The sequence below is a fragment of the Manis pentadactyla genome, chromosome 11 (assembly GCF_030020395.1).
Source record: "Manis pentadactyla isolate mManPen7 chromosome 11, mManPen7.hap1, whole genome shotgun sequence".
NCBI lineage: Eukaryota > Metazoa > Chordata > Mammalia > Pholidota > Manidae > Manis > Manis pentadactyla.
Window position 1 is genome coordinate 111319351 of NC_080029.1, and position 25211 is coordinate 111344561.

Genomic DNA, 25211 nt, shown 5'->3' on the forward strand with positions numbered 1-25211 from the left:
TTGAGAAAGGGGCCAGGAGAAAGGAGAGTTGAGACTCCTGAGTCTGATTTCTGGTTGTACTGCTTATGTGGCTGAACCTGGTAAGTCTTGTCATCTCTGTCCAGTCCTCAGGCCCCCAGTCAGTGAGGTGGCTGTAATGATGCTCTCCTTTAACCAGTCAGATAAAGCTGGTGTATTGGAATCTAAGGAGGAAAGGAACCAAGCAAGAGAGCACTTGCTAATGGTCTGTCTGCCCACTGAGAATTATGTGTATGGATTTGTATATACACAAATTTGTATATGCCGACGTTTACTGTACAATCAATGCATGAACGTAGCCAAGAACTGCAGAGTTGACCAGGGCTTGTAATGCATTTAAAGGAGGCTCTGCACAAAGCCTGGTCTTCCTGTCTGAAATGAGTGTTTCAATCTCAGCCACTTCCTGAAGGCACTACCCTCACGTTCTGAAATGCCTTTCACTTTCTCTGCCTAGGCTGAGGCCGATGTAGCGTCTCTGAACAGACGCATCCAGCTGGTTGAGGAAGAGTTGGATCGTGCCCAAGAGCGTCTGGCAACAGCTTTGCAGAAGCTGGAGGAGGCCGAGAAGGCAGCAGATGAGAGTGAGAGGTGAGGACACCTTCAGCAAGGTCTCTTCAGCAGAGGGCTGCTTTGATCTGTGGGTGTCAAGAATTTTACAGTCCCTTGGTGGCATCATTTCCTCAGTTGATCCCATGTATAATTTTATTGGTTTTGTTCATTTAACGATAGTGGGACACCTTTGTGCAAAGCACTACTTTAAACTCCAAGATTATAAATAAGAAAAAGATCCTATTCCTGCCCTCGTATAGCTCACCATCCAACGAGGGGGATGGACTATAAACTAGAAATTCTAGGGATGTATATTCGTTCTTTCATTCCTGCTGACCACAAAGCAGTTTGGCATTTTTTAAAGACAACTAATTTAAAATACACCAAGGAGGCTTAGGCCTAGATAAATGAAGTATGGGCCGTCCCTTGTCAGATAGCCCAACCAAACAGGTAGAAGAGACAGCACAGACAAAACAGAAATATGATCTGCAAAACTAAAGTAAATTGCTTTGGACTTAGTCATGCTGATAAGACACATGCTCACACCTGAGTATAATCAGATACTTGTGTCTTCTGAGCCCGCTCCCACTAATCTGGCTCTGCCTAACTTACTCCAAGATTCAGCTTTGTGGTAGTAGAGGAAAACCATGGCCAGATCGACTAATGCAGTTTTGTGTATTTCAGAAGGCATTTTCTCTTACACTCAACTGTTCAAGCCAATGTGTTCATATTACATAGAAACCATCCAAGAAAGACTCCATGAGACTAGAGAGTGCTGTTCCTTGAGGGATGACAGAGTTGTGCAGTCAGATCTCAAACCACTGGGAGTGTATGTCTGTGCCATAACCAGGATAGGTGAAGCCGTCCATCATTTTGTCTGTATCTCCATCCTGAAAGTGAGTTTCTGCTCCCTGGTACCATGGATAAAGAGTGATATCAGACTTAGGGTTAGAGAAGTGTTTTAGCCATTTTCAGCTCAGTATGTACTGCTCTAACCAAGAGTCTGAAATTCTTTAAGACGATTCATCATCTCTACAGTGTACACATACCAGTGGTTTCGTGGCTAACTCCTTCCTGAAATACCCTTGTTAGTGAACCTAAAGGGCAATCTGGCCATGTTAGACTTTGGAGAAAGAAGGAATTTGGAGATTATTTACTCCAGTCCCCAGCTTTACAAATGAGAAAGCTAAGGTCCAGTGACTGATGTGGCCTACCTGGAGTCTCAGCACATTTATGGCAGAGCTAAGACTAGAACTCGGGTCTCCTAAGCTATGTTGTAGTGCTTCATCAAAAGATAGTGGTTAATTTATCCTACTGTCTACTTAGATTTTGGTAAACAAATCCGTAACAGGACTTGTTATTCTGTAAATCATAGTATACCTCAGATCAATTGACATTTTCCAAAACTTACCACCGTGGCATAGGATCCAAATACAAATATCAGTGTAGAAAATGGTGTCAGTCCTGTCTCTAATCACCTGTATTATAAAAGAATTCCATTAAAGGCAAAATGCGGTTTGTTATCTAAAGTAGTAGATTGACTCACATAAATTGCCATTTTTTGAGTCCTGATGTGGTCAAATATCAGCAATTTCATACGGCTCAATCTAATATTAACATTCGTGGTTGATGGAGTAAGAACATCTGTCTTCTTTGTAGGAAGAAATAAGATAAATTTGCTTTTGTTTCTAACTTTTGTCCGTTTTCAAGCTAGAAGCTTCCCACCAGAAAGGGAAAAAATTCCCATTATTTATATGGCAAGTAAAGCATGTCGGCTTTTCCTGTTTCTTGATGCCTCTCGGTTTCAAACAGGGTCCTGACGTGTATCTTTCATTTAATATTAGATGCCTGGACAGCTTCACCGGTACTGCAAATGTGAGGTTTTATTCACAATAAACAGAAGTGCATGTCTTTCTGCCTTCAGCTCTGGAAACTCTTGTTTCAAAGGTTGGAAAATGAAAGTCCCTCTCTGCTCTATTTTGGGCAGCCAGTGACAGGAAGCCTCACAAGCCTCTGCAGGGCAGTGTGGGTTTGTGGAGGTCAGCTCTGCATCTCGGGTCTTCCGGCCTGTCTTCCTTTTCAGAGGCATGAAAGTCATTGAAAGCCGAGCCCAAAAGGATGAGGAGAAAATGGAAATTCAGGAGATCCAGCTGAAAGAGGCCAAGCACATTGCTGAAGATGCCGACCGCAAGTATGAAGAGGTCAGATCCTGGGGCCCAGAGCCTCACGGACTCCCCGCTCGTGGCCTGGGGCAGGGGCACAGGGAGCAGTGTGAACAGCCTCGCATTCTCCAGGGAAATGATCTGCTTCCTTAGCAGAAATGGGTGTTTTTGAGAAGCAGAGTTCCTCTGTCTCCAGAAAATCATTCTTACTTGGTTGATCTTGCTGGGGGACCCCAGGCTTTCTCATGAAGCCAATTGATAGCGCTGGGAAACATGGAGCTCTGCCCAGAGACCTTCATAAAGCTCTTCGGCTAGGAGAAGGGGGAGTTGGGCCTCTTGTGCCTTGTGGAAGAGGTTCTCGTGCCCATTGTGCAGACAGTTCTTCCTGGTGGGATTCACCTAGCATGGTCCAGGGCAGACACCAGAGAGACACAGACTGTGTACTTAGTAGACTGAGAGGCCATTTTCACCATGCCATCCTCCAGGGAGTAGAACTCCCAGTATCAGGACAGGTTCACAGCTGGATCCATTTCTGGGCATGTTGCCCATGGAAACAACCTCCTATAATAATAGCCAACGTGACTGTAAAGGTTTTCATTTTTTCCCTAATGTATCCTGGCTATCTTGAAACAGCATTGACTCTCCTTTATTTTTATTATATTACTACTATCATTATCATCATGATTCCCAGATTCTGCCTACTAATTTTGAAATGCTTCGGAGGATCCCTCCTCTCAGGGTTTCTTCACTGACTGTAGAGTGGACCTCACTGATCCTCTCACTAGCTCATCTGTTGCTCACTTCCCTGGTTGTGGTTTGGGCATTTTTAGTCTCCTTCACAAAAAGGAGATGCAGAGCTCTAAATTGACAGAGTTCTTAGGATTATCTTCAGTGTTTTCTCGACAGCCCCTACCTTTTCAGCATAAATGCATCATGTATCTTCCTACTGCTGTTTTTGAGATTGTGTATTTCATATGCCTCCCTCCTTCCACACTTTGGTCTGGCTGCTATGTAATTATACAGACTTCACCTGGGTCAGTCTTAAAATGAGGCTACCCACTCATAAGTTAACCATTCTGGGTCTTTGACAGTAAAAGCCTCTGGTCTCCTCTCCATTGACCCTCCTGACGGAGAATTGCTTCTCTCTAGTCCACAGAAAAGAGGATCATCTTATTTGTAGATAAGAACTTGTAAGGGTTGATGGATCCACTCCCCACCTCCACCCCCCTTGCTCAAAGCTGCAAGCCCCATGGTGTGTATGTGTACTGTGTTTGTCCTGCTGCAGGTAGCCCGTAAGCTGGTCATCATTGAGAGTGATCTGGAACGTGCAGAGGAGCGGGCCGAGCTCTCAGAAAGGTAAGCAGGCCCAGCACCAGGAGGCTGGGTGTGGGGAGCTGCAGAGCAGTGACTAAACAGCATGACCTTCTGGCAGCTGCACATTGACTTGTTTCAGCTCTGGGCTCTTTATATGCTCATTTGACATGGATGAGCCACAAGTATGGAACATGGAGGACTCGTGTGGAGTGTCTGTGTATGAATGCGTGTATCACTGCATGCCTTACCTGCACACTGATTTTGAGAATGGCCTTGTGCATTTCCTGTGTCCACTAACAGCCAAGTTCGACAGCTGGAAGAACAATTAAGAATAATGGATCAGACCTTGAAAGCATTAATGGCTGCAGAGGATAAGGTACTGATGGCTCATGTATGGTTTTTAGGTTTAACTGCAACTCAGACATCTTTAAGCTTCCAACGTCTACTGGTTCGTTTGGTATAACGACTGCACCTTCACTACACCCTCTGCTGTCTTATATCTTGCTTTAAGTGCTTCCTTTGGGTCCTTTACACTCCTTTGTTTTTCCTTCATAAATGCTCTTTGGTGCAGCCAAAAAAGAAGCCAAATTATCACTTCAGAGTTGTTGGATTGTCACCCTGCCTTTCTGCTGTTGCAAGGTTGAAAGGCAGTGTCCTTGGTGAAACTGAGCATTTTAGTACCTGATAATTTGGCTACTTTAAGGCAGCCCATTGTTCTCTAGAACTTGGTTTTCATTTTTTCCCATCCCTCTCCTTTTTCTCTCCTCCTTCCTTTGGCTTGTCTCCCAACCTTTCTGCCTCTGATCGAAAAAATTAGCAAATGTGCCGAGCTTGAAGAAGAATTGAAAACTGTGACGAACAACTTGAAGTCACTGGAGGCTCAGGCTGAGAAGGTAGGCCAGGAGCACGGTATGGGGGCAAAGGCATCTTTAGGAGTTGCTCAGAAGAGACCCAGTTCTTCTCTTCTGAGGCCCTGCTAAAGGGAAGCAGTAGTCTACTAGGCATTTTAGCAGATGGCATCATTTTGAGACAATTTTCTGATGGTTCCTGGACAACATTCCTTTTTTAATAGAGAATATATTTTATGTTGAGTAGGTGAGTCATCTGTAACAATTTAATTCAAACCAAGTGCCAAGTGGCTGAGTTATCTTACTCGTATCCCATGTAAAACAATAGGCAAGAAAACAGAGACCGTATTGTAGTATGCCATGTGATATCCGAGGCTCCATTACCTCCTAAGAAATCCTCAACATCTGTTGGCTGGGCTGGCGCTTTCCTTGTGTCAGAAGACCTGAGTATAGAGTGAACTGAGGCCTGACATCTGGAACACTCTTTCTAATTACAGTACTCGCAGAAGGAAGACAAATACGAGGAAGAAATCAAGGTCCTTTCGGACAAGCTGAAGGAGGTAATATCATGAGTGTCTTGGACAAAGCCAACTGGATTTTAAATGAATCCGTCTTTACAGAGCTGGTCAGGGTGTTTTCGTTTTTTGAGTTATGATGATCCAAGTCAGGAATATTCAGAGGTGGTCTTGGAGTTAATACGCTATGCTGGCTGCCACCTCTCACTGCGTTGACTGAAACATAGTTTCGGATCCATTTTACGGGTGCTGTACTTAATTTTCATTCTCTAGTTTCCCTAATGTGTAGCTTCTAGAAATGTAGAACTTCACAGTTTTGACTGAAACAAATCAAATTATTACAGGCTGAGACTCGGGCAGAGTTTGCAGAGAGGTCTGTAACAAAATTGGAGAAAAGCATTGATGACTTAGAAGGTAAGATCTTGAGTTTGGTTTTTAATTTAGTCCTTAAGGTTGAATACTAACCTGGCAAAATGATTTTCCAATCCAAGCGCATCATCCTTGATAAACTACTTTGCTCTTGCACATTCTTCCTGTCTGTCCTTTGGTGTTTTCATTCTCTAGTTCTTAACTCTTGGATCTGAGTCCTCTGCTCTCCAGGTGACTATTGGCCACCAGACGGGATGCGTCTCTTTTTGTACAGCAAATGCCATCCGGCTTACTTCACACTTTCGAGAAGTGTGGCAGGTTTAGTTTTCATTGCAGAAGTGGTTGTAGGTGAAAATGACTCCAGTGTATTTTCTGTTTAGTGATACCTCCTAATTGTCAGGATGATAGGGATTCGTTTTTAGGCACAGCCCATCTTGCAAGTGTGAACCCAGTGTAAGGGTTTGGGTGGTGTTTTTTTAGTCATGAAGTATCTTGGCAAATGCTCTGTATCCTGAATGGGGATGGGGGATAACACAGCACTGCATTTTGAGATTATACTTAAGCATTTCTCCTCTAAGATACTTAGGTTTTGTTTTGGTAATACCCACTCTGTCTCACAGAAAATCCTAAATGTTGAGCCCTGAGGCTTTTGAAGGAGCAGCTGTGAAAAAGAAAGAAAGAAATTTATAAAATATGTTCATCAAAGGCAGAAAGGGCTAGAGAAGGGACTGGAGGTTGGTGCACAGGATAACCAAGCTAGTGGAGAAGAGAGAAAGACAGATGGTTGCAGAACAATCTGCCAGAGTACGGCAAGGTATGAAACCTTCATCCTTGCAAAAAGGAAATTGCAGGCTTGGCACAACACCATGAGAAGTACAACTCTCCTCACTTTTTAAGCCTCCTGGACCAGGAACAGGGCAGCCTGAGTAGGAAGACCACAAGGAGTGGTGTACATGGCACTAAGAAGTCGATAACCCAGTGGTCCGGTTTGGTCAGGAAGTCAGTGGTTTGAATGCAGAGCCAGATAAGGTTTACAGACTGTGGTCACAAATTGTTCCTCCAAAACACTGCCCTTGGATATTTTTTCCACTGCTTATAGTTGCAGGTGGCTGACCACTCCAGTGTAATTAAAATACAACTCTACAGAAGAAACATGTTCTGTTACCCACCCAGCAGACAGCCCTCTGTGGTTTTGTTTAGGGTTTAATAGGGTTTACTGATATACCTACCATATTTGTTATGCTTTTCATTTTGAGTCTTCCTGTTTTATTTTCTAATGGGTTTTGTTCTTTTTGTCTTTCTTTCAATTCATTTAAAAACAAAACGCACGCCTCCTGCATTGGCCACCTGCTGCGGCACCAATTCCTTCCCGCATTGCCCTTTTCTTGCTGCTGTGTCGGGATGGTGTCCATGCCACCCTCACTCACCCTCCATCTCTCGATCACTCTCCATGTCCTTGCATCTCTGCCTCCCACTTCCTGGTCATAGACGAGCTGTACGCTCAGAAACTGAAGTACAAAGCCATCAGCGAGGAGCTGGACCACGCTCTCAACGACATGACTTCCATGTAAATGTGCATCCACCCTGCCTGCTCGCATCCGCGCCCTCATGCTAATATGACAAACTCACCACTACTTTCTCTGCACCTCCAGAATTTCCATTTTTACACTTTTCTGTTCCCTCTCTTTGCATAATCTAGGACATTGTTTTTTCACGTTCTACTAATATAAAGCCAAGCAGATTAAGACTATCTATAGACATAACTTTCCTTCCAGAATTCATTTATTTCAAGATCTCTGGGCTAGATTGCTCCCACCAAGTAATGAACTGAAATATGAATGACTTGAGCGCTATCCTTTTAGGAATTTAAACGGGGCTCAAGTAGAACCAAAAGGCCATGTGATTATGCAGGAACTTCCAAAAAATATCAAAAACAGGTTTCCTGAGATTCAATTAAGTACAATATGATCATAGTCATAAAAGAAATATAAAATAAATTGAAGGAACCCTGAAATTGTCAGGTTACTGAGGATCTGAGGGAAAGGAAATTGGTCCAATATAGCCTAAAGAGTGGTGCTGTAGAAAACCCTCTCTTCCTCACATTTAAGAATTCTAGAGAGAGAAACCCTCTGCTGAGTAACCGAGCCTCTGATTTTTCCATTTATACGAGAGGAATTAAAATATTCACAGTGAACACCACAACCTGTGTCAAATGGGAAACGAAACACAGATGGTCCAATGTTTGGGAGTTACTGGTCCCCCTTGAGCCACTGTGAGGCAGTAAGAATTGGAGTAGATAGTCTTATTCTCATGAGAACTTTGAGCATATACAGCTTATTTATGTATTGCTAACCAAACCTAAACATTAAACTTGCCCTACCTCTTTAAATACTAACCTGGAGTGTTTCACAGGCGGTTCTCTTCATTCCAATAATATGGTCCTAGATTCCATGTAAAGTAGAAATTTCATTTTCCAGGCCTGCCTATCATTCCTTTACCCATGCAGAAAAATGGTAGCTTAAACAGTGTGGCCTATGCCTGCTGCCGTACAGATTATAGAATCTCCACGTCACCCCTAGAGGCATGGCTGTCACCATGGAAACTAGAGAGCATCATCAGCTCCTCCCTCATTTGTAAATAAGGGGGTGAACCAGCTCAAGTGTCTAAAGTCTTTTCAGTGATAAAATGTGGGGATTCTGTAGGGAAAACTTTCAGCATCAGTTATGATTAAATACTATGAAAGGTGGGTTAGCTTCAAATTTATCCTTAAATTCTGTTCGTGGGTCTTCAAACAGACCCTCACCCAGAGGGGGCGTGTGCGGGCCTGTGGCCGGGCCCTACTGGGCGAGGGCGCCGTCCTCCCGCAGGTGCGACTGACGGCGGGCTTTGCATGTCTGCTGCCTCTCTGTGTTTCAAATGCTGCTCTCATCTGCTAATTGCTTTTCCCTTTTTCCATTGTGCCACTTTTTCTCTTTTTCTCCCACCTTTTCTCTTCATGCAGATAAGTTTCTTTGCATCCCTTCTCCCAAGACCCCTTCATCAATCTGGATGTCCCGCCTCTCTGAGCCCTGCAGTCGGTCTGTCCTCCAGCTGGCCCTCGCTCTGTCTTTTAGCATCCTGCCTTAGGGCCGGGCACACACAGTGCTTCCTATTATACAGAAGCTCTTCGTTTCAGTGTAAAATAAACACTGTGTAAGCTATTTCTGTTTGCTATTCTTTTTACTTCTTATTTATTGACATTTTAGTTTCAACACTGAATAAAACTACAAATCTACTTCGTGCATATGAGGGTTAATTTTTGGCTGCTGCTTTTTTTTTTTCTTTTCTTTTTTTTTTTTGTCCATCCTCGACATTATATAGTAACACCAAGGGTTTCTAAAGCACTGGTTCCTTGTGGGACCTTTAAAAAATACTTATGCCTGGGTCCATCTCAGGGTTTTGGTTTCGAAAGGTCTGGGCATTTGTATTTTTTAGGGATTGTGATGATTCTGGTATGTAGTCTCGGCTGAGAACCTCTGCACAGGGACATTGCTTGTTGGAGTGAGGAGATGCACCTTGAGCCATGTCTTCCTCTGCCTGAGGTTTAGTGTGGCATGTGGTGGGCCCTCTGTGTTGATATTAGATGGCCCTGCTTGGGAGGGCATGGCTAGCTGATGAAAGCTCACGGTGAAGTCTCCATAGTCATCCCACACTGAAAAGAGTTTACATACTGGGGAAGAAGAAAAAGAACTTGGATTCAAACGATGTAAGCTGAGGTTATTGATGATCATGCTTTTACAACACGAATAACAGTTACAGGTTTTTTGTAAAGTATATTCATTACTCAGCCATCATTTTGATCATGAAATGTCATCTTAGGTTTTCTAAATATGATTATATTCAAGCTGAGATTTATTTTTGTGCTCTTAAGCATATCATGTATTCTTTAGGAAGGGTTGTACATAATCTCTGTGATAATACCAATTTTCTTTTCATATGCAGACATTTTTTAGTATAGCCATCAGTTTATTTTTTTATTCCTAAAAAAGTAGTTGGTGGAAATTGTTCAGAATATAGTTAAATTTTATTTGGGCTTGACTGTCTCACTTCAAAAACAACAATTAATTGAATTTAAAAAAACACATTGCAAAATCAGAACTTTAAAATGATGTGGACTTTTGTATCTTAATTCCCAACATTTCTCTGTCCTCAACAATCTGGCTATATTTCTCCTGTGCTTTAAGTATGGGTGATCTTACCTGTTTATGTGTCGTTTTTGTTAGCCTCAGAGAGTTGATATTTAATTTAGAATCTGAACAGTTTGTTCCTTGAGAGTACAAAGACTTCTGTAATTTAATGTTTTTCTTTTCCTAAGGCTCCTTGGGCCTGCTTTTGACTGTGAGTCCTCTTCCAAATTCAGAGTAGCAGTAGGCCTTTTTCTGAGTAATCCTGCTTCGTGCATAGACAAAATAGCAAGTCTAAAAGTTTTGCTGAGCAGATAATCAGTTAATTCTGAAGGTGCATCTTCAGAATACGAGGGGAAAATACTTCCAAATGTGTAACCATTTCTGATCCCTGCCCTCGGGCCACCCTGGCTTACAAGCTGCATGGCAGCTGAGGTGAAACAGGTCCAAAGAAGTATGTGGTAGGAACAGCTGTCATGTAAGCGGAATTCACATTGATCTCTAGATTCTCTAGGATTTCTCCAAAGTTCTTCCATTTTCAGCTTAGCCAAACATTGACTCAGCAAATTGAGACATCCTGCCTGTTGGTGTGATAGTGTGAATGTACTTGGTGGGTTTAGATTTTGCAACCCTCGAGCATATGCCATCTGCAGGGCGCTGTGGAAGGTGGTGGTAGATGTGGTAAAGAGGTGAACTGGAGATGTCCCCAGTGAGCTGGCCATCTTGTGGGAAGGTAGATGAGTGAAGCAAGTCTGAAGTAGCAGATGGCATGCATTTTAGAGTAAACAAGGAAGAGAAAATAACTGTCTGGGAGCTACCTGAAGGGGGTGACGTTTGACCAGTTTTGTATATTAAGGAAATATGGATGAGCAAAGACAAGGTGGCAGATATTCTAAGCTAGGAAGCAGGATGAATGTAGCATCTCCACCCATCTATCACTTATAAGAGAATGTTAAGTAAGAATCGATCAATTTTCCAACAGACCTGGGGACTGGAGACTGGATATTTTCATTTTCTCTGGGGGTAGGATTGTCAGCCTAAGATGATTTAGTTAAGTTTCTGGATCCAGGTTGTGCCATCGTTTGAAACAATCCTGTACCCTCCAGCTTCTCATGGTAAGTGCCATGTTCTTGTCGTTGGGTGTCCCCTGGACCATCAGATACAGACTGACCCCTGTGGTTGGCCTCCTTGCCACGCGAGCAGATCACATGCCAGTGTGTGAGATTTGTATCACACTGGTCTCTGTGCGGATGTTTGAGATTTTGTTCATTTTAGATGTACCTATTTAGCACCAAACATGAATGTCATCCTCTTCAAGAAGTAAGGTAAATTTTAACTCTGTCTTGAGTGGAGATAGTGTTTGTTCTTTGGCTGTTTGAGTAGGGTAATGCACACCCTGTGTCAGAGCCGGCCAAGAGCTCAGAATTTGCACTCTGACTCAGTTGGGGAGAGACAGGTGTACCTTAGTTCTGCATTTCAAAAAAATGTTCAGGCAGTAGCACTAGCCCTCTCTCGGTATTGCCCAAAAGGAAAGACAGGCCCAGGAGTGCTGGTGAAAGGGGTTCCCAGAGCAGGTGGGCAGAAAGGGGCAGGCTGAAGTTTCACGGCAGGATTTCCACTGAGGCCTCACAAGGAGTGGCCGTGATCTGGGCTTGCCTCCAGCCCTGCCTCAGGCTGTCGCCAGAAACTGTGTTGGGCTCAGTTCACACCATGGTGCTAGTGGTGGTAGTGAGGTGCGCCAGGATCGTGTTCCCTCTCCAGCTTGTCCCCGTTGCTCCCTTCCTCAACAAGAGGGAAATCCTGGCTCTTTGCAAGCCTGCCAGGCCTTTACCATCCACCCTTCCTGGGCACAGGACAGGGGACTACTGGGTAAGAGTAAACTGTTCAGCAAGTGACCGGTGCCTCAGGTATCTCTGTGCTCTGTCCACTCCCTCTCACCAAGTCGGGCTAACCTCTCTTCCTTCTGCCTCTTCTCTTCTGCTAACCTGCTTGCTGACCTATACAGATCAACTCTACCAGCAACTTGAGCAAAACCGCCGCCTAACTAACCAACTAAAGCTGGCCCTGAATGAGGACTAAACCTAAGTGGGAAAGAACTTGGGCTGAATTCTAGGAATGGAGCCCATGGGCAGGAAATCTAAGATTGTCATACCTTGAACTAATAGGGTTGAAAACAGTTGCTGTCTGCAGAATTGTCCGTGTAAGGAATCAGCGGAAAGGCTGGCCTTCCCTGCCTTTTCCTCTTCTGTCTGAAATAATTAAGTTCTCTTTAACCCAAAACTGCTTTTATGGTAAAATTGCATATATGTATCTGGGTAAAACATTAGTAAGTCAGTTCAGCACTTCTCTTTGCAATAGTAGGTCCTCTTGTTTGAACTGATACCAAATGAGGACCAAAAGATGTTTTCTATCTGCAGAGGACCAGTCCTACCTTAAGTTAGGAAACCAAAGCAGAGGGGTGTGTATAACTATATATATTATATATGAGACATAGTATATAATATATATATTGCATATTCATATTCCTAACTTATTAATATCTGGTATAGTGTTTGAAATATGATTAAATGTACCTATGCTTGGGCAAAATAGCTTTTGAAAACAGGAGCTCATGTCAGAAGTCCCTGATTATCTGAAAGGTATGCCTTTATTCAGTCTAATGGTGGTGTTGGAATCTGGTGAGAATGCCATGCTAATAATAAATAGAACACTGTAAAAATAGTAAGAGAATGTCCTACTGAAGTGTGCATGAAACATGTTGATAATTTTTTTAATGAGCAACAAAAATAAATCATTTAAAACGTCAGAAAAAGTATTTACATCATCTTTGTTTTGTGTGAGATTGTGTTACAGCACAACTCCCAGACCTTTAACTGTGTGTAACTCAGAAGTGTCTACTGTTATTAACTTCAGTGCTGCAAGCATCTCTGTCTGTTCCCATGGCACACGACCAGGGAACCTTTACCAAACCCCACCTGCATTTTATTCCCAGAGTGGACTGTTGGGGAAGGTTCACCTGGCCGCTGTGTGAAAACCTGCTGTGCCTATAGTTCCCTTGGGTCAAAGACATCTTCCCCCTTCGTAGGTCCTTGTCTGGAAATGAGTAATATCTTACAAGCATGCCTAGTGCTAGTCATCTCATCTTGTGTTTGTGATTAATGTTTGCCTGCCTAAATGTACAATCCATCATTGTGTCCAAAGGGCAGCTATTTATGACTTAATTTTCTAATCCCACCACAGAGAAAGTGGCTCATGCCAAAGAAGAAAACCTTAGTATGCATCAGATGCTGGATCAGACTTTACTGGAGTTAAACAACATGTGAAAACCTCCTTAGCTGCGACCACATCCTTTCATGTTGTTTTTGTTGGTTTTTGTTTTGTTTTGTTTTGTTTTTAAACACCATGCTTACCATGAAACCCTTAAAATGCATTTTTTTTTTACTTTTACCACTGTCACAGAAACATCCACAAATACCAGCTAGATCAGGGAGTGGGGAAAACACACATACACAAAAGCAAGCCTTTGTCAGAGTGATCATGATTTAATGTGCCATTTCCCAGGTTGATGTTGCCACACTTTGTAGAGGGTTTAGCAACACAGTATGCTTAATCAGTCTAGAAGTCGTCACTAAAACAAAGGTTTCCATTCAAAGTGCCAACAGTATATTCAATAGGAAGGTTAATGTTGGAAACACAGTCAGGTGTGGATTGGTGCTACTTTAAACAAAAGGTCCCACTGTGGTCTTTCATTCAATTTTGTACAATTTAGAATTCTGTCCAACACTAATTTATTTTGTCTTGAGTTTTACTATGAGATGAGACTATGAATCCTTTATACCTGAATTCACTAAAGCCAAGGCTTGGTTAGCCACGCTGCTCTTTTAAGACTATTTCTTTCTAATTGGCACACTTGCAGCTCATTACAGCTCATAGGATAGCATTCAGTGTGGATTTCCACTCTTTGTTTCTCCATGTTAAAGTGAAAGATTTGGGCACTACGTACAATTGGTAAAGAAAAAAACATTTTCTAAAGAGTTATAACTATATGTAAACATTGTATAATGATATGGAATAAAATGCACATTGTAGGACATTTTCTAAATTTGGTGGTCCTGTCGTTTGTATGTTTCTCCTCTGTGTACTTTTGATCATGTGATTAACTTGCATTCCCTCACAAATAAAGCAAAACAATAACCCAGAGTCCAGGGGAAGTCTGGGTTTCATGTGTTACCCCTCAGAAGCACTCAAGGTAGCATCCCCATGGTCTGTTAAATTACAACTACGCAGGAAAGACCCTTTCCAAAAGCCTTTCTCCGTGGTGTGTCATTATATGTCTGCACCTACACACAGGCCTCTGGCAGTGGTTTTCTGGGTTTGGGAATTTGGGGTCAGCTGTTAGCTAAGTCCTTGGCAGCAGCGTACACCCATGCCAGCAGAGGGGCTAGTGCAGCCAACCTGCTTCTCCCAGCAGTGTGACTCCACTTGAAAGTATTGCTCTAAAGAGTTTTTGTGATTTGATTTATGGCTTTCTAATGTATGCTGAGTTATAAATTCTAATACATCTTAATTTTCTTGGATATGGAAACTGAAAATACCATGGGTCACTCTTGACGCCTTTAAGCAAACAAAAATAGATTACAAACAATATTAGTTGGCCAAACTTGTACTACAGAGGTGGAAGGACATTTTCATGAAAAACATAAAATAGAAGTAAGTGAGAACTCATTTGGGTGCACAGATTATATTTTCATTGAAAAGTATTAAATGTCTCTATAGATTTCTTCCAAGCCCTTTGTCAGGTATTTTCTCTCCACTGAAAGAAAGGGTGTTAAGTCTAAGAACCACATAGGAAGAAACCTGGGCCAGGCTTCTAGTTTCCATTTCTAAAAGGCTGCCCCTTTTTGCTCAAGGCAAATAGGCACTCTGGGTCCGCAACCTTCCCACATGCTCACCACCCCTACGCTTACCCCTGCTAGACAGAAAAATGCCTCTCTGCCTCCCTCTGGTCATAGAGGCCCTTCCTAAGCCCAGCACTCTTTTCCTTTGGGAGCCAGATCTGGCTTCACCTTCTCTAGCCACCTAGCCTGTCAAGTCCCTAAATCTGAGATTCTTCACCTGTGAAATGGGAAAGAGATTAGCACCTAGCTCGTAGGTTACTACAGGACTCAAGTGTACAACCCATGTAATAAAGTATATAACACAGCACTTACGGCATGCTTGATAACCGTTAAACTGCTCCTGTCCTCAGCTTGCCACACATGCTCCAGAGACCACCACATGGGGATTTTATATCCAACTCGGTGAGGCTGAGGCAACCCTCTGCCCTAAGTGTTGATGATGGTTACTAATGCTGTTCTCAGATACTGTACGCCACAACCTGTAACAAGTGCCCTACAAGCGTTACCTCAGCTGCTCTGCCTCATTTTACAAACAGGCTCAGGGAAGCTGAGTGAACCTACTCACAGTTCCACAGCTTAAAAGTAGTGGGGTCCAGCTTCCTGTGTGACCTCCACCTCAGCCCCATGTGACTCCGAAGCCCTGTTTGGATTCTTCCGTTTGTTTTGGACATTTTACAGCAGAAGAAAAGCACCTACTAGGCATGGCAGATGAAGCAGCAGGTGCAGCTGGGAGAGTTGGAAACGGCAGATGTAGGTTGAGTCCGCTTGTGGCTCACGTCGACCACGAATGAATGAATGAATGGCTTAATGCCTACTCCCTCCCTGGGTTCCAGGGTCAGATGAAATCAGTAAGTTAACGAAATACGCCGATTCGAAGAATTGTTATTACCTGATCTTTCTTTATAAATAGAAAAGAGAGAACACCCTGTCTCCACGTGGCACACACCTTGGGTCTGACCCAGTGTGATAGTCTCTGAGCACGTGGCACAGTGAGGTCAGGGAGGAGAGACAAGGGTTCTTGACTGTGGACGCTGAGGCTGGAAGCGGATACGGTCACCATTTAGAAAGCCAGGAAGTACAGAGAATTTGAGATTCATACCCTATAAATTGCATTGTTGAAACCTAGCAGGCCCAGATTTCAGAATGAGCAGCTGGAGATGTTGCCTTGCTCAGAGGAAAACATTGTGGAACTCCAAGGAGAAAGGATACCAGGTAAGCACGTAAGCATCTTCCAAGAATGTTTAAATCTGTGATGAGAGTTCTGCAATCTGTTACTAAGGCAAAAAGAAAAGCACTTTGTTAATACATTGAGGAGAACTTGAGACTGCCGTTGAGGAGAACCAGTCCCCTACTTAACTGCTCCTAGAGACACCCTTAGCAGAAACTAAATCTAATGTTCTGTGTATGTGGGTATGTATCCTCCAGAGTTTAATACTTTGAGCCTTTTCCTTTTCTCCAGGAAAAAAATATCTTTTATACTTGAACAAATATTTGAGTGTGTGTTAACCATTTTTTTAACTTGTCAACACTATTTGTAGATGTGATTTTTTTTTAAATCTGCAGTCAGATGTACATGCAGATAAGAAATATGAATTCTCCAATCAAAACAGCACTGGGGTGCTCAGAACCATCATTTCCAGAATTGGTGACAGAGGCTTGGAAAGAAATTATAAATGTCAGGCATTGCAAGAAGTGTTCCTTCCATTATATATACTTTTTGACATGGAGAGTTTTCAGAGCTGCATTCCCCAGGTGTGTCATAAATTTTGTGTGTCAAACAATGAATGAAGCTATGTTGAGGGTTCACTAACACAAATGCAGCTTTTGTCAACTTTTTGACAAATGGGCATCGACTTGGGAGGATAAAACTCATTCTTGCTGCCTGTGAAAATTTTATTTGCATATGTTACCAAGGCCATGGGGAACCAAGAGTCAAGTCAAGGCCTTATCAGGGTCTGCCAAGGCTGATGCCCTAACTGAAATGCTGGTTCAGAGCCAGGAGGGGGTTATGATCATCGAGGCCTAGAGAGGTTCCGTGGCTTGCCCAAGGTTGTTCAGCTAGTTGAGTTCAACCCCATCGAGTTGAGCTCTCACGGGCAGACAGTACTGTGCAGGGCTTGGAAACTACATGGGAAAGCTTTGAATGCTGCTGGGTTAATTTTACCATTTGAGTAGCAATTTCTTCATCTTCAGAGGAGGTAGTTTTCCTCTTCACATGCTTGTGCACTTCCTCACAAGGCTGAGAAGCAAATATTATGTGTAGGATCCCCCCCAACCATGCCCACTCCTAGAGCTCCTTTGCTCCTCAGCCCTGAGCCTTTGGGTCCTGGGAAACTGAAAGTAACTTCTCCTTTTGAAATGAAAATCCCCAGTACTATTCCTCTGGAGGCCATTCACTGCATTGCAAGGGGACCCCACACATAATACACATTGAAAATATATTTGATTGGACAAATGACCAAGACAAATGCTTGAGGGACAATTCTGGAATCGTTAAATCACTTGTACACTGGAGGAGAAGAATGTTTCAAAGTAATTGATTCAGATTTCATTTTTAAGTCAAACCGTGGCACGTGAAAATAAGTTACTGTTGCTCCATTTGAACTGCATTTGGATGTGTAGCCAAGTAGAAGTGGACAGAAGGAGTACTGCTTGGAGGCCTTGCAGCAGATGTGAGTGAAGGCAGTTCAGCCCTCGTCCATGCTTGAGGAGCCGCTGGACAAAACCACTGTGGAATCTGCTGTCTCCGGATGAAAAGCTGATGACAGGAAAGGTAAAAGCCCTTTGCGCGTGTGGCTGAGGAACAAGTCTCCCAAGGGGCCAACTGGGCCTGGCTAGCCCAGAGGCCTGGAGTGTCAGCTCCTCCAGATGGGTGCTGTTTGGAGGTAGGGAGTAAGAGGGAAGCACACTTTGTGATGGTGAGTCCTGATGTGTCTTCAGCTCAGGAGATGCTCAGGATTCGAAATGTTGCCTATCCAGTGGAATTCCTGTTGCTTAGACTTATAAATCAAATATTAAACTCCCAGGTACGTGCAGTGGAATAATATAACCCTGTGACCTTCCAATGAGCCAGGTTTTGGTGAGCTGGCTTCATCCTGCATTGGTACCCATACCCACACCATGTCCCAAGCCACCTCTGTGAAAACCATGGGTTTGGGGTTTGTTTTTTACATTAACACTTTTTATTGAAATATTTGGTGTACAATATTAATTTCAGATATACACGATGACAGTTATATGCATTGCAAAATCCTTACCATGATGTGTAGTTACCATCTGTCATCATACAAAGATATTACAATGTTATTGACTGTATTCCTTATGCTGTACTTATCCCTGTGGCTTATTTTATAACTGGAAGTACACACCTCTTTATCTGTTTCACCCTTTTTACAGCTGAATAATATTCCTCTGTGTGTGTGTACTTGGGTTGCTTCCATATCTTGGCTATTGTAGCTAATGCTGCAATAAACGTAAGGGTACATACATCCTTTCAAATTAGTGTTTTTGTTTTCTTCAAATAAATAATACCCAGAAGTGTAATTACTGGGTCATATTGTATTTCTGTTTTTAATTTTTTGAGGAAACTCCACACTTTTTTATAGTAGCAACACCAATTTACATTCCCACCAACAGTGTAGGTTCTGTTGGAATCTCCTCATCCTTGCCAACACTTATTTCTTATCTTTTTGATACTAGCTATTATGACTGGTGTGAGATGATACCTCATTGTGGTTTTGATTTGCATTTCCCTGATGATTAGTGATATGAGTATCTTTTCACGTGTCTGTTGGCCATCTGTATGTCCTCTGGAAAAATGTCTATTCAGGTCCTCTGCTCATTTTTCAATTGGGTTATTTGTATTTTGGTGTCAAGTTATATGAGTTCTTTATATATTTTGGGTATTAACCCCTATTGGATATAGCATTTGCAGCTACAGTCTCCCATTCCATAGGTTGCCTTTTTGTCTTGATGGTTTCCTTTGCTGTGCAGAAGCTTTTTCATTTGATGTAGTCCCACCTTTCTGCTTTTGTTTGCCTTACCTGGGAAGACAGATCCAGAAAAAAATTGCCAATGCTAATCTTCAAGAGTTTACTGCCTTCTTAGTACGCTGATGGACAGTGACTGTAATGGGGTATGTGGTGGGGACTTGATAATAGGGGGAGTCTAGTAAACATAATATTGCTCATTTAATTGTACGTTAATAATAGCAAAAAAAAAACAGTTAACTGCCTTGGTTTTCTCTTAAGAGTTTTATGATATCAGGTCTTACATTTAGGTCTTTAATCCATTTTGGGTTTATTTTTGTATATGGTGTAAGAAAGTGGTCCAGTTTTATTCTTTTGCATATAGCTGTCTAGTTTTCCCATCACCATTTACCACAGAGACTGTCTTTTACTTATTGTATAGTCTTGCCTCTTTTGTCTTAGATTAATTGACCGTATAAACATGGGTTTATTTCTGGGCTCTCTGTGTCTGTGTGTCTGTCTTTGTGCCAGTGCCATACTGATTAGATTGCTGTAGCTTTGTAGAAAAGTTTGAAATCAGGGAGTATAATGTCTCCAGCTTTGTTTTTTCTCAAAATTGCTTTGGATATTCTGGGTATTTTGTGGCTCCATACAAATATTTAGGATTATTTGTTCTAGTTCTGTGAAAAATGCCGTCGATATTTTCATAGGGATTGCACTGAATCTGTAGTCTGCTTTGGGTAGTATGGACATTTTAACAATATTAATTTTTCCAATCCATGAGCACATTATATTTTTCCATTGCTTATTTTATAGTAAAAGAGTTTGCCAAATAACTACATGAATTATACTGTTGGCCAAGGACACCATTATCTGAAATGAGCCCTGTCACTATCAAAAAAAAGTTAAGAATTATTGCTGAAAGCCCAGTGATCAGCATAGTAAAACTGTGAACCAGCACCCAGGCAGTAGAATTTTTTCCTTTTTTAAAAAATTAATTTATTATTTTATTTTGGTATCATTAATCTACAATTACATGAAGAACATTATGTTTACTAGGCTCCCCCCTTCACCAAGTCCCCCCCACATACCCCTTCACAGTCACTGTCCATCTGCATAGTAAGATGCTGTAAAATCACTGCTTGTCTGCTCTGTGTTGCACAGCCCTCCCCGCGCCCCCAACGCACTATACATGCTAATCGAAAGGCCCTTTCTTTTTCCCCGCCCTTATCCCTCCCTTCCCACCCATCCTCCCCAGTCCCTTTCCCTTTGGTAACTGTTAGTCCATTCTTGGGTTCTGTGATAGAATTTTTTCATTTTGATGTTAAGATGGGTGATAGCTTCATAGGGATAACTAGTCTATCTGCCTCTCAGAACCCAGCTGGAAAATGCTTACGTACTAGCTTACTCAGTCAGCTTGAAGACTGCCATTCCTATGATTTGTCTTCCTGTTATGTTTCCACTCCTTTTGAGAACTCCAGGATTGTGTGCCTTAGCACCATCCCAAGCAATTAAGGAAGAATAATTTAGTAAATGTAAAGAAAGTATGCCTCAATGAAGTGTTTCTAGCCTCAAATCCTGCCAAAACTGCTAACATCTCTTCAACTGTTAATCCTCTACTTGGAAGCTCAAATCTGCAATGTCTTCTGTTTCTACCTTGTGTTCTCTCTTGCACCCCTGGATGTAATTTTCTATTATTCTAATCTCCTGTTCTGCTGACTTTCTCATAAGCACAGAAAGGGCTTCCATACTGTCTTCTAGTAACTAGAGAACATATGGAAGTTAAGATTATAAATAATTTGGTCTAAAGGACCGAAAATTAAATTCTATTTCCATTTAAGCATGCACATTATTTTAGGGACTATAGGTTGGGGATTGTAGGACAATAAAGAAAAAACACAAAATAGACTTTTTGCTCTCCAGGAGTCTATAATTTAGAGGAAGCAGTGCACACACATTTAAGAATAATAATAGGATATGATTACATGGCAAATTGAGTGTAAGTGATACAGGAGTACATTGAAAACAGACATCACTACCCCTCACTGGAAGATTTTTCACCACCTAAAGCCAGTGGGAAAGGCCCTCTCAGGCATGCTGTTTACCTCACTCAGGAGAGCTCTGGCCACAGACATTTTCAGCTCACCCTTAACCTCTGAAACCTTAGAAACAAGACCTCTGCTAGTTTATAAGTGCTTTGGTTTTGCTATTTACTCTGGCCACCAGGATTTTTATTCCTTATTGTAACTTTCTTCTGCCAGACTTTAAATTAAAAATTCTCCCCTCTTACCCACCTTCCCAGTCCTTGTTTTATGCCATTTAACTTTTTTTTTTTTTCTGGTCTTACCGTATTTTTGCTTTTATCCTAGAGCATTCTCAATCTTTGGAGCAAAGCATAGACTATAAGTAAATACAGGCCTTACATTTAGGTCTTTAATCCATTTTGAGTTTAGAGACTTAATCCCCTGGAAAAAATATCTATTGACATTTGAGTTTAGAGTCTTAGAGACTATAAAGTCCGATTTCTATACCAGTAGGAAAATCCAGAGGAACACTTTGGTTTCTGGGAAAGCAAACAGGTTAGAGTCACCCCCAACACTCACTTCTTCCAGGGCAAGCCTCCCATGTGCCCTTTCTTAATAGCTTAGAGAAGACAGCGACCTGATCTGCTGGGGTTGGCAGACTTCAGCCTTCCTAATGGGTTAGGAGCCCAGGGGCTCTCCAGATAATCCACTTTCCAGCCTTCCATGAAAGATGAAAAATGAGGTGGTGTGCAAGAGAGAATAGGGCTTCACCATTGTATCGATAGGAACTGCCGGCAATTCGGAGCCCAGGCTCCTTTTGCTTTTCTAGTTTTGGTTCCTACCCGAGAAGGAGGACATACTGCTGATAAACAGCATGATGAAATTTGGATGAAAAAGACTCTTTATCCCAATTTGTCTAACAGCAATAAATGTATGTTATGAATTTAAAGGACTATGTAGATTTCACGCAGCAATTTACAGGCTCTTTGCCACGTTTGGATACGGGGTTGCAAGGTAAATAAGCCAAATGTACACAGAAAGTACAAGCTACCATGTAATGATACACATTTCAAGTTTTCTATTTGTCACAAAATCTTATAAAAACAATAGAGAAAATATGTAAAGAAAAAGGTCATCATCTCACTACCCTTTAAAAAATATCTGTTGCCCATATGTTTTGTCTGTGTAGATAAGGCTTTTTATTCAAAGCTTTGTTTTTTATTTTAAAAGTTTGTCTAAGTATCTTCCTGTGTTGGTAGCCTGGTCTTCGTGATATCATCGTAGGCTATTTCAGCTGCTAATGTGTCATAATTGGTTCCTCTATTTTCGATCATTTGGATCATTTCTGATACTATGCTCTGGTAACTAGAACTGATACGAGGTTCGTTGTAATTTGGATATTTTCTGAATCATAGGAAATGAAAACATACTTTTTTTTAAGGGTATCTCTTTTAAATATAGACATATCCTAAATATAGCATTAAACTGTTTTTTTTGACTATGTAGTTATTCCTGCTGGACAGGAATTCCAGGGCTGGACAGCCCATTTCGTTTCGAGGCTTTGGGTTCTTAAAAAACAAAGCAGAGCACACACTTTTCCCAAACCAGTTGAAACGGAGGCCTCTCAGAAATCCAGTTCCATGTGTTGTCCCTGCATCCTCCCCCTTTCCTTCCCCCCTTGAACAAAAACACGCAAGCTTGGACTTGAAGAGAGGCCTTCACAGCAGCCACCTGCTCTTCCCTGTACCGCAGAGCTGATAAAAGCAAAAAGTAGGTGTGTGGGCTCAAGGCCATTCTTGCCTCAGCCTGGAAAGATCTGTGATGACTGGTAAGGAGCAGTGGCAGAGGGGAGCAGCAGCCGTAGGGGAAACAAACCGCGGTGCGCAGCTCGCCGTCCAGGGTAGTGGCTTAAATCCCACGCAGCATTGGACAGCCACCTCTGCCACCGCCTGGTTGCGTGCCTTTGAGTCAGCTGCTGCCCCGTCCGCAGAGTGGGGGTGATGACCCCAGTACCCGCACTCAGCACGATTAAATAAGATCGTGCACGGGAAGTTCTTACTGCAGTGCCTGACCCTGCAAGCTCTCAGTGATGGACAACTGCTTCCGTTATTATTTAAATACACCCGAGTCTGGTGCCCTTGGAGTCAGCCCCATAGCCACCGTCCCCAGGCTTCCAAGAAGAGGCTGCGCTCGCCTCTTGGGTACTCACCTGGGCCATGCCCTGTGATGCTGTCTTTGCCCTTCAAGGCTGCCTCTGATGTTCTTCATGATACAGTTCAGGATAGCTCAGCGGGATCTTCCCCCTGAAATCACAGAGGCCCTGGAGGACTAAAATGCAGCCTTGGTGAGCGTAAGAACCGCCCCTCCCCAGTGGTGGGGAGGGTGCTGAGTAGACCCTCTGTGATGGAGAGTGACCAGCCATCACCCCCTGCGGCATCCAGAGGAGAGCGCCCAGGTCCTGGGTCTCCACCAGGGCACGTTGGAGGTTTGCCTCCAGGCTTTGGTTTCCAGGGGGCCTTCCCAGTGACACTATGAAAACACAGCTCACCTGGTTGTTGATCTTATTCCCAGACACTGGAAGTTACCTGGGACACCTGAACATTTTATTCAGCTAATAACAATATCCTCATCCTCTGGTGGAATCCTTCACGTTGGAGGTCCCGCTTCGTTTCCTCTGTTGGGATGCAGCGCCTGCCTCCTGTATCTTTAGTCTTGAAACCAGGGATCCACAGCAGCAAGCAGGCTGCTCGCAGTCAGAGCAGGGGCTGGACGTGCCGGAGGAGAAAGAGCCTAAGCTTCGGAGCTGTGGCTTCTGTTCAGAGAGGTCGGAGGTGTGGGGTGGGGCACAGGGACCCAGCCAGCAGCAGGAACAAAAGCCAAGCACCTGTTCTGTGGTTGGGGCCTGGCGGGCCAGCGGGTCTGACACCAGCTGGTCTGACACCGGGGCCCATCTTCCCTTTCACACTCCATTGTCCTGGGGCTTCAATTACATTCTTGACTCAGAGCCCAGGAATGGGGATAGCGGCACTCCAGAAATTCCCAGAGCCGTGACTCACTTGAGTGTTCAGCCTCCCCACACCCTGACAACAAGGCACACCACTGGTCCCAGAGAGGTGGGTGGGCATCCCCTGGCCTCAGAGCTGGTGTAAGGTGGGCCCTATAGGCATGTGAACTAAGGGAATCCGCAAAAGCAGGGTACCCAAAAGAATGAGGGAAAAATGGTAGAATTTAATATTTTACATTTCCTCAAAAAAGCATTGATGAAGTCATCATTGGAAAAATCTGAATATCCTTGGTCTTATTTTCATTTATTTTATAGTGATATTTTATTTTGAATTACAAATATGTGAAGGGTGTCTTAAGCTGACTGTGTATCTCATCAATGCCATGTGCCACCCAAAAAATGCTGGGCCCCTCCACAAGCTTCTCTCCTTGACTATTCTGAGGACCCCCTTCCCCTAACACACACACACACACACACACACACACACACACACACACACACACACACACACACACACACACACACACACACACACACACACACACACAGAGCTGTCGCCGCCACCACCACCACTAAGAGCCGGCACACGCCGACTACAGTGACATCTTATGTATTAAACGCTTCATGTGTTTTTGTGAGTCTGCAGTGCTGACAACACCCAGGTTCCACCCCTGCTCTCCCAGCTAACACCTGGGGGCTTTCAGGCAAGTTACTCGGCCTCTCTGAAGTTCCCTGACCTTTACGGTGGTGGTCAAGAATAAAAGATAAAATATGTCCAGGGCCTGGTATGTGGCAGCCTATTGGTAATACTGGGGCTGTTAATGCCCTCCCTTCACGCCGGGCCCGTTGGAAAAAGAAGCTAGAGCAGGTCCCTTCGCTGAGAGAGAACCACTCCCTCACCACCCTGTATTAGAGGAACGTTGTGGGAAACTTCACCCTTTGAAGGAGGCTCCTGAGTCTCCAGCCTCCACTGCCCCAAACTTTTAAAGGGGAGAGGCTTGTTCAAAGGGTGGTGGCTGTCACCATTTTCTAAAGATAGTGACCAATTTTTTCTTGTAGTTTAGTGTCAGCCATCAACTAGCAGCCTGGTAAGTGTGTCTGAGACGTCCTGGGCTGAGGATGCCTTGGGGAGAGAGGCCCGCCTGGGAAAGCAGGGCCACCCCTGAGCCTCCTGCAGTGTCAGAAAGGCGTTTTCCGGGTCCCCCGTGGTGGTCAAGCTCCAGGGCAGCAGCATTAAAGATGCAGTGGCGGGAGGGTGGGGGAAGGTGCACACGGGCACTCCGCCGCTCACACGAGCCCAGGAGTCCCCGAGGGTCTTGTCAGAAGGCAGGTTCTGACCGGGGCCAGGCAGGCTGGAGGTTCCGCACTTCTCACACGCT

At 43.4% G+C, this 25211-nt stretch overlaps 1 protein-coding gene and 1 long non-coding RNA gene across 28 annotated transcripts in view; one reads left to right on the forward strand and one right to left on the reverse strand.

The window, feature by feature from the left end:
• TPM1 (tropomyosin 1) overlaps window positions 1-14040 on the forward strand; it is a 26552-nt gene extending 12512 nt beyond the window's left edge. For 4 of the 27 annotated variants that reach the window (XM_036903081.2, XM_036903065.2, XM_036903066.2 and 1 more), the window contains 7 exons: window positions 473-606; window positions 2651-2768; window positions 4015-4085; window positions 4861-4936; window positions 5389-5451; window positions 5751-5820; window positions 13179-14040. In XM_036903081.2, coding sequence (XP_036758976.1) covers window positions 473-606; window positions 2651-2768; window positions 4015-4085; window positions 4861-4936; window positions 5389-5451; window positions 5751-5820; window positions 13179-13261 — 615 coding nt within the window. In that variant the 3' untranslated portion in view covers window positions 13262-14040. Of the gene's footprint in view, window positions 1-472; window positions 607-2650; window positions 2769-4014; window positions 4086-4343; window positions 4420-4860; window positions 4937-5388; window positions 5452-5750; window positions 5821-7263; window positions 7347-8776; window positions 8976-11943; window positions 12751-13178 lie in introns of those variants that run through there. The other 23 variants (XM_057488873.1, XM_036903063.2, XM_036903064.2 and 20 more) reach the window with 9 other exon arrangements.
• On the reverse strand, window positions 13899-24316 carry LOC130679610 (uncharacterized). The gene is made up of 2 exons (XR_008992624.1): window positions 23038-24316; window positions 13899-16110 (listed from the first exon to the last, which is right to left on the reverse strand). It is a non-coding gene; the product is annotated as an uncharacterized LOC130679610 (long non-coding RNA).
• Window positions 24317-25211: the final 895 nt, after the last annotated feature.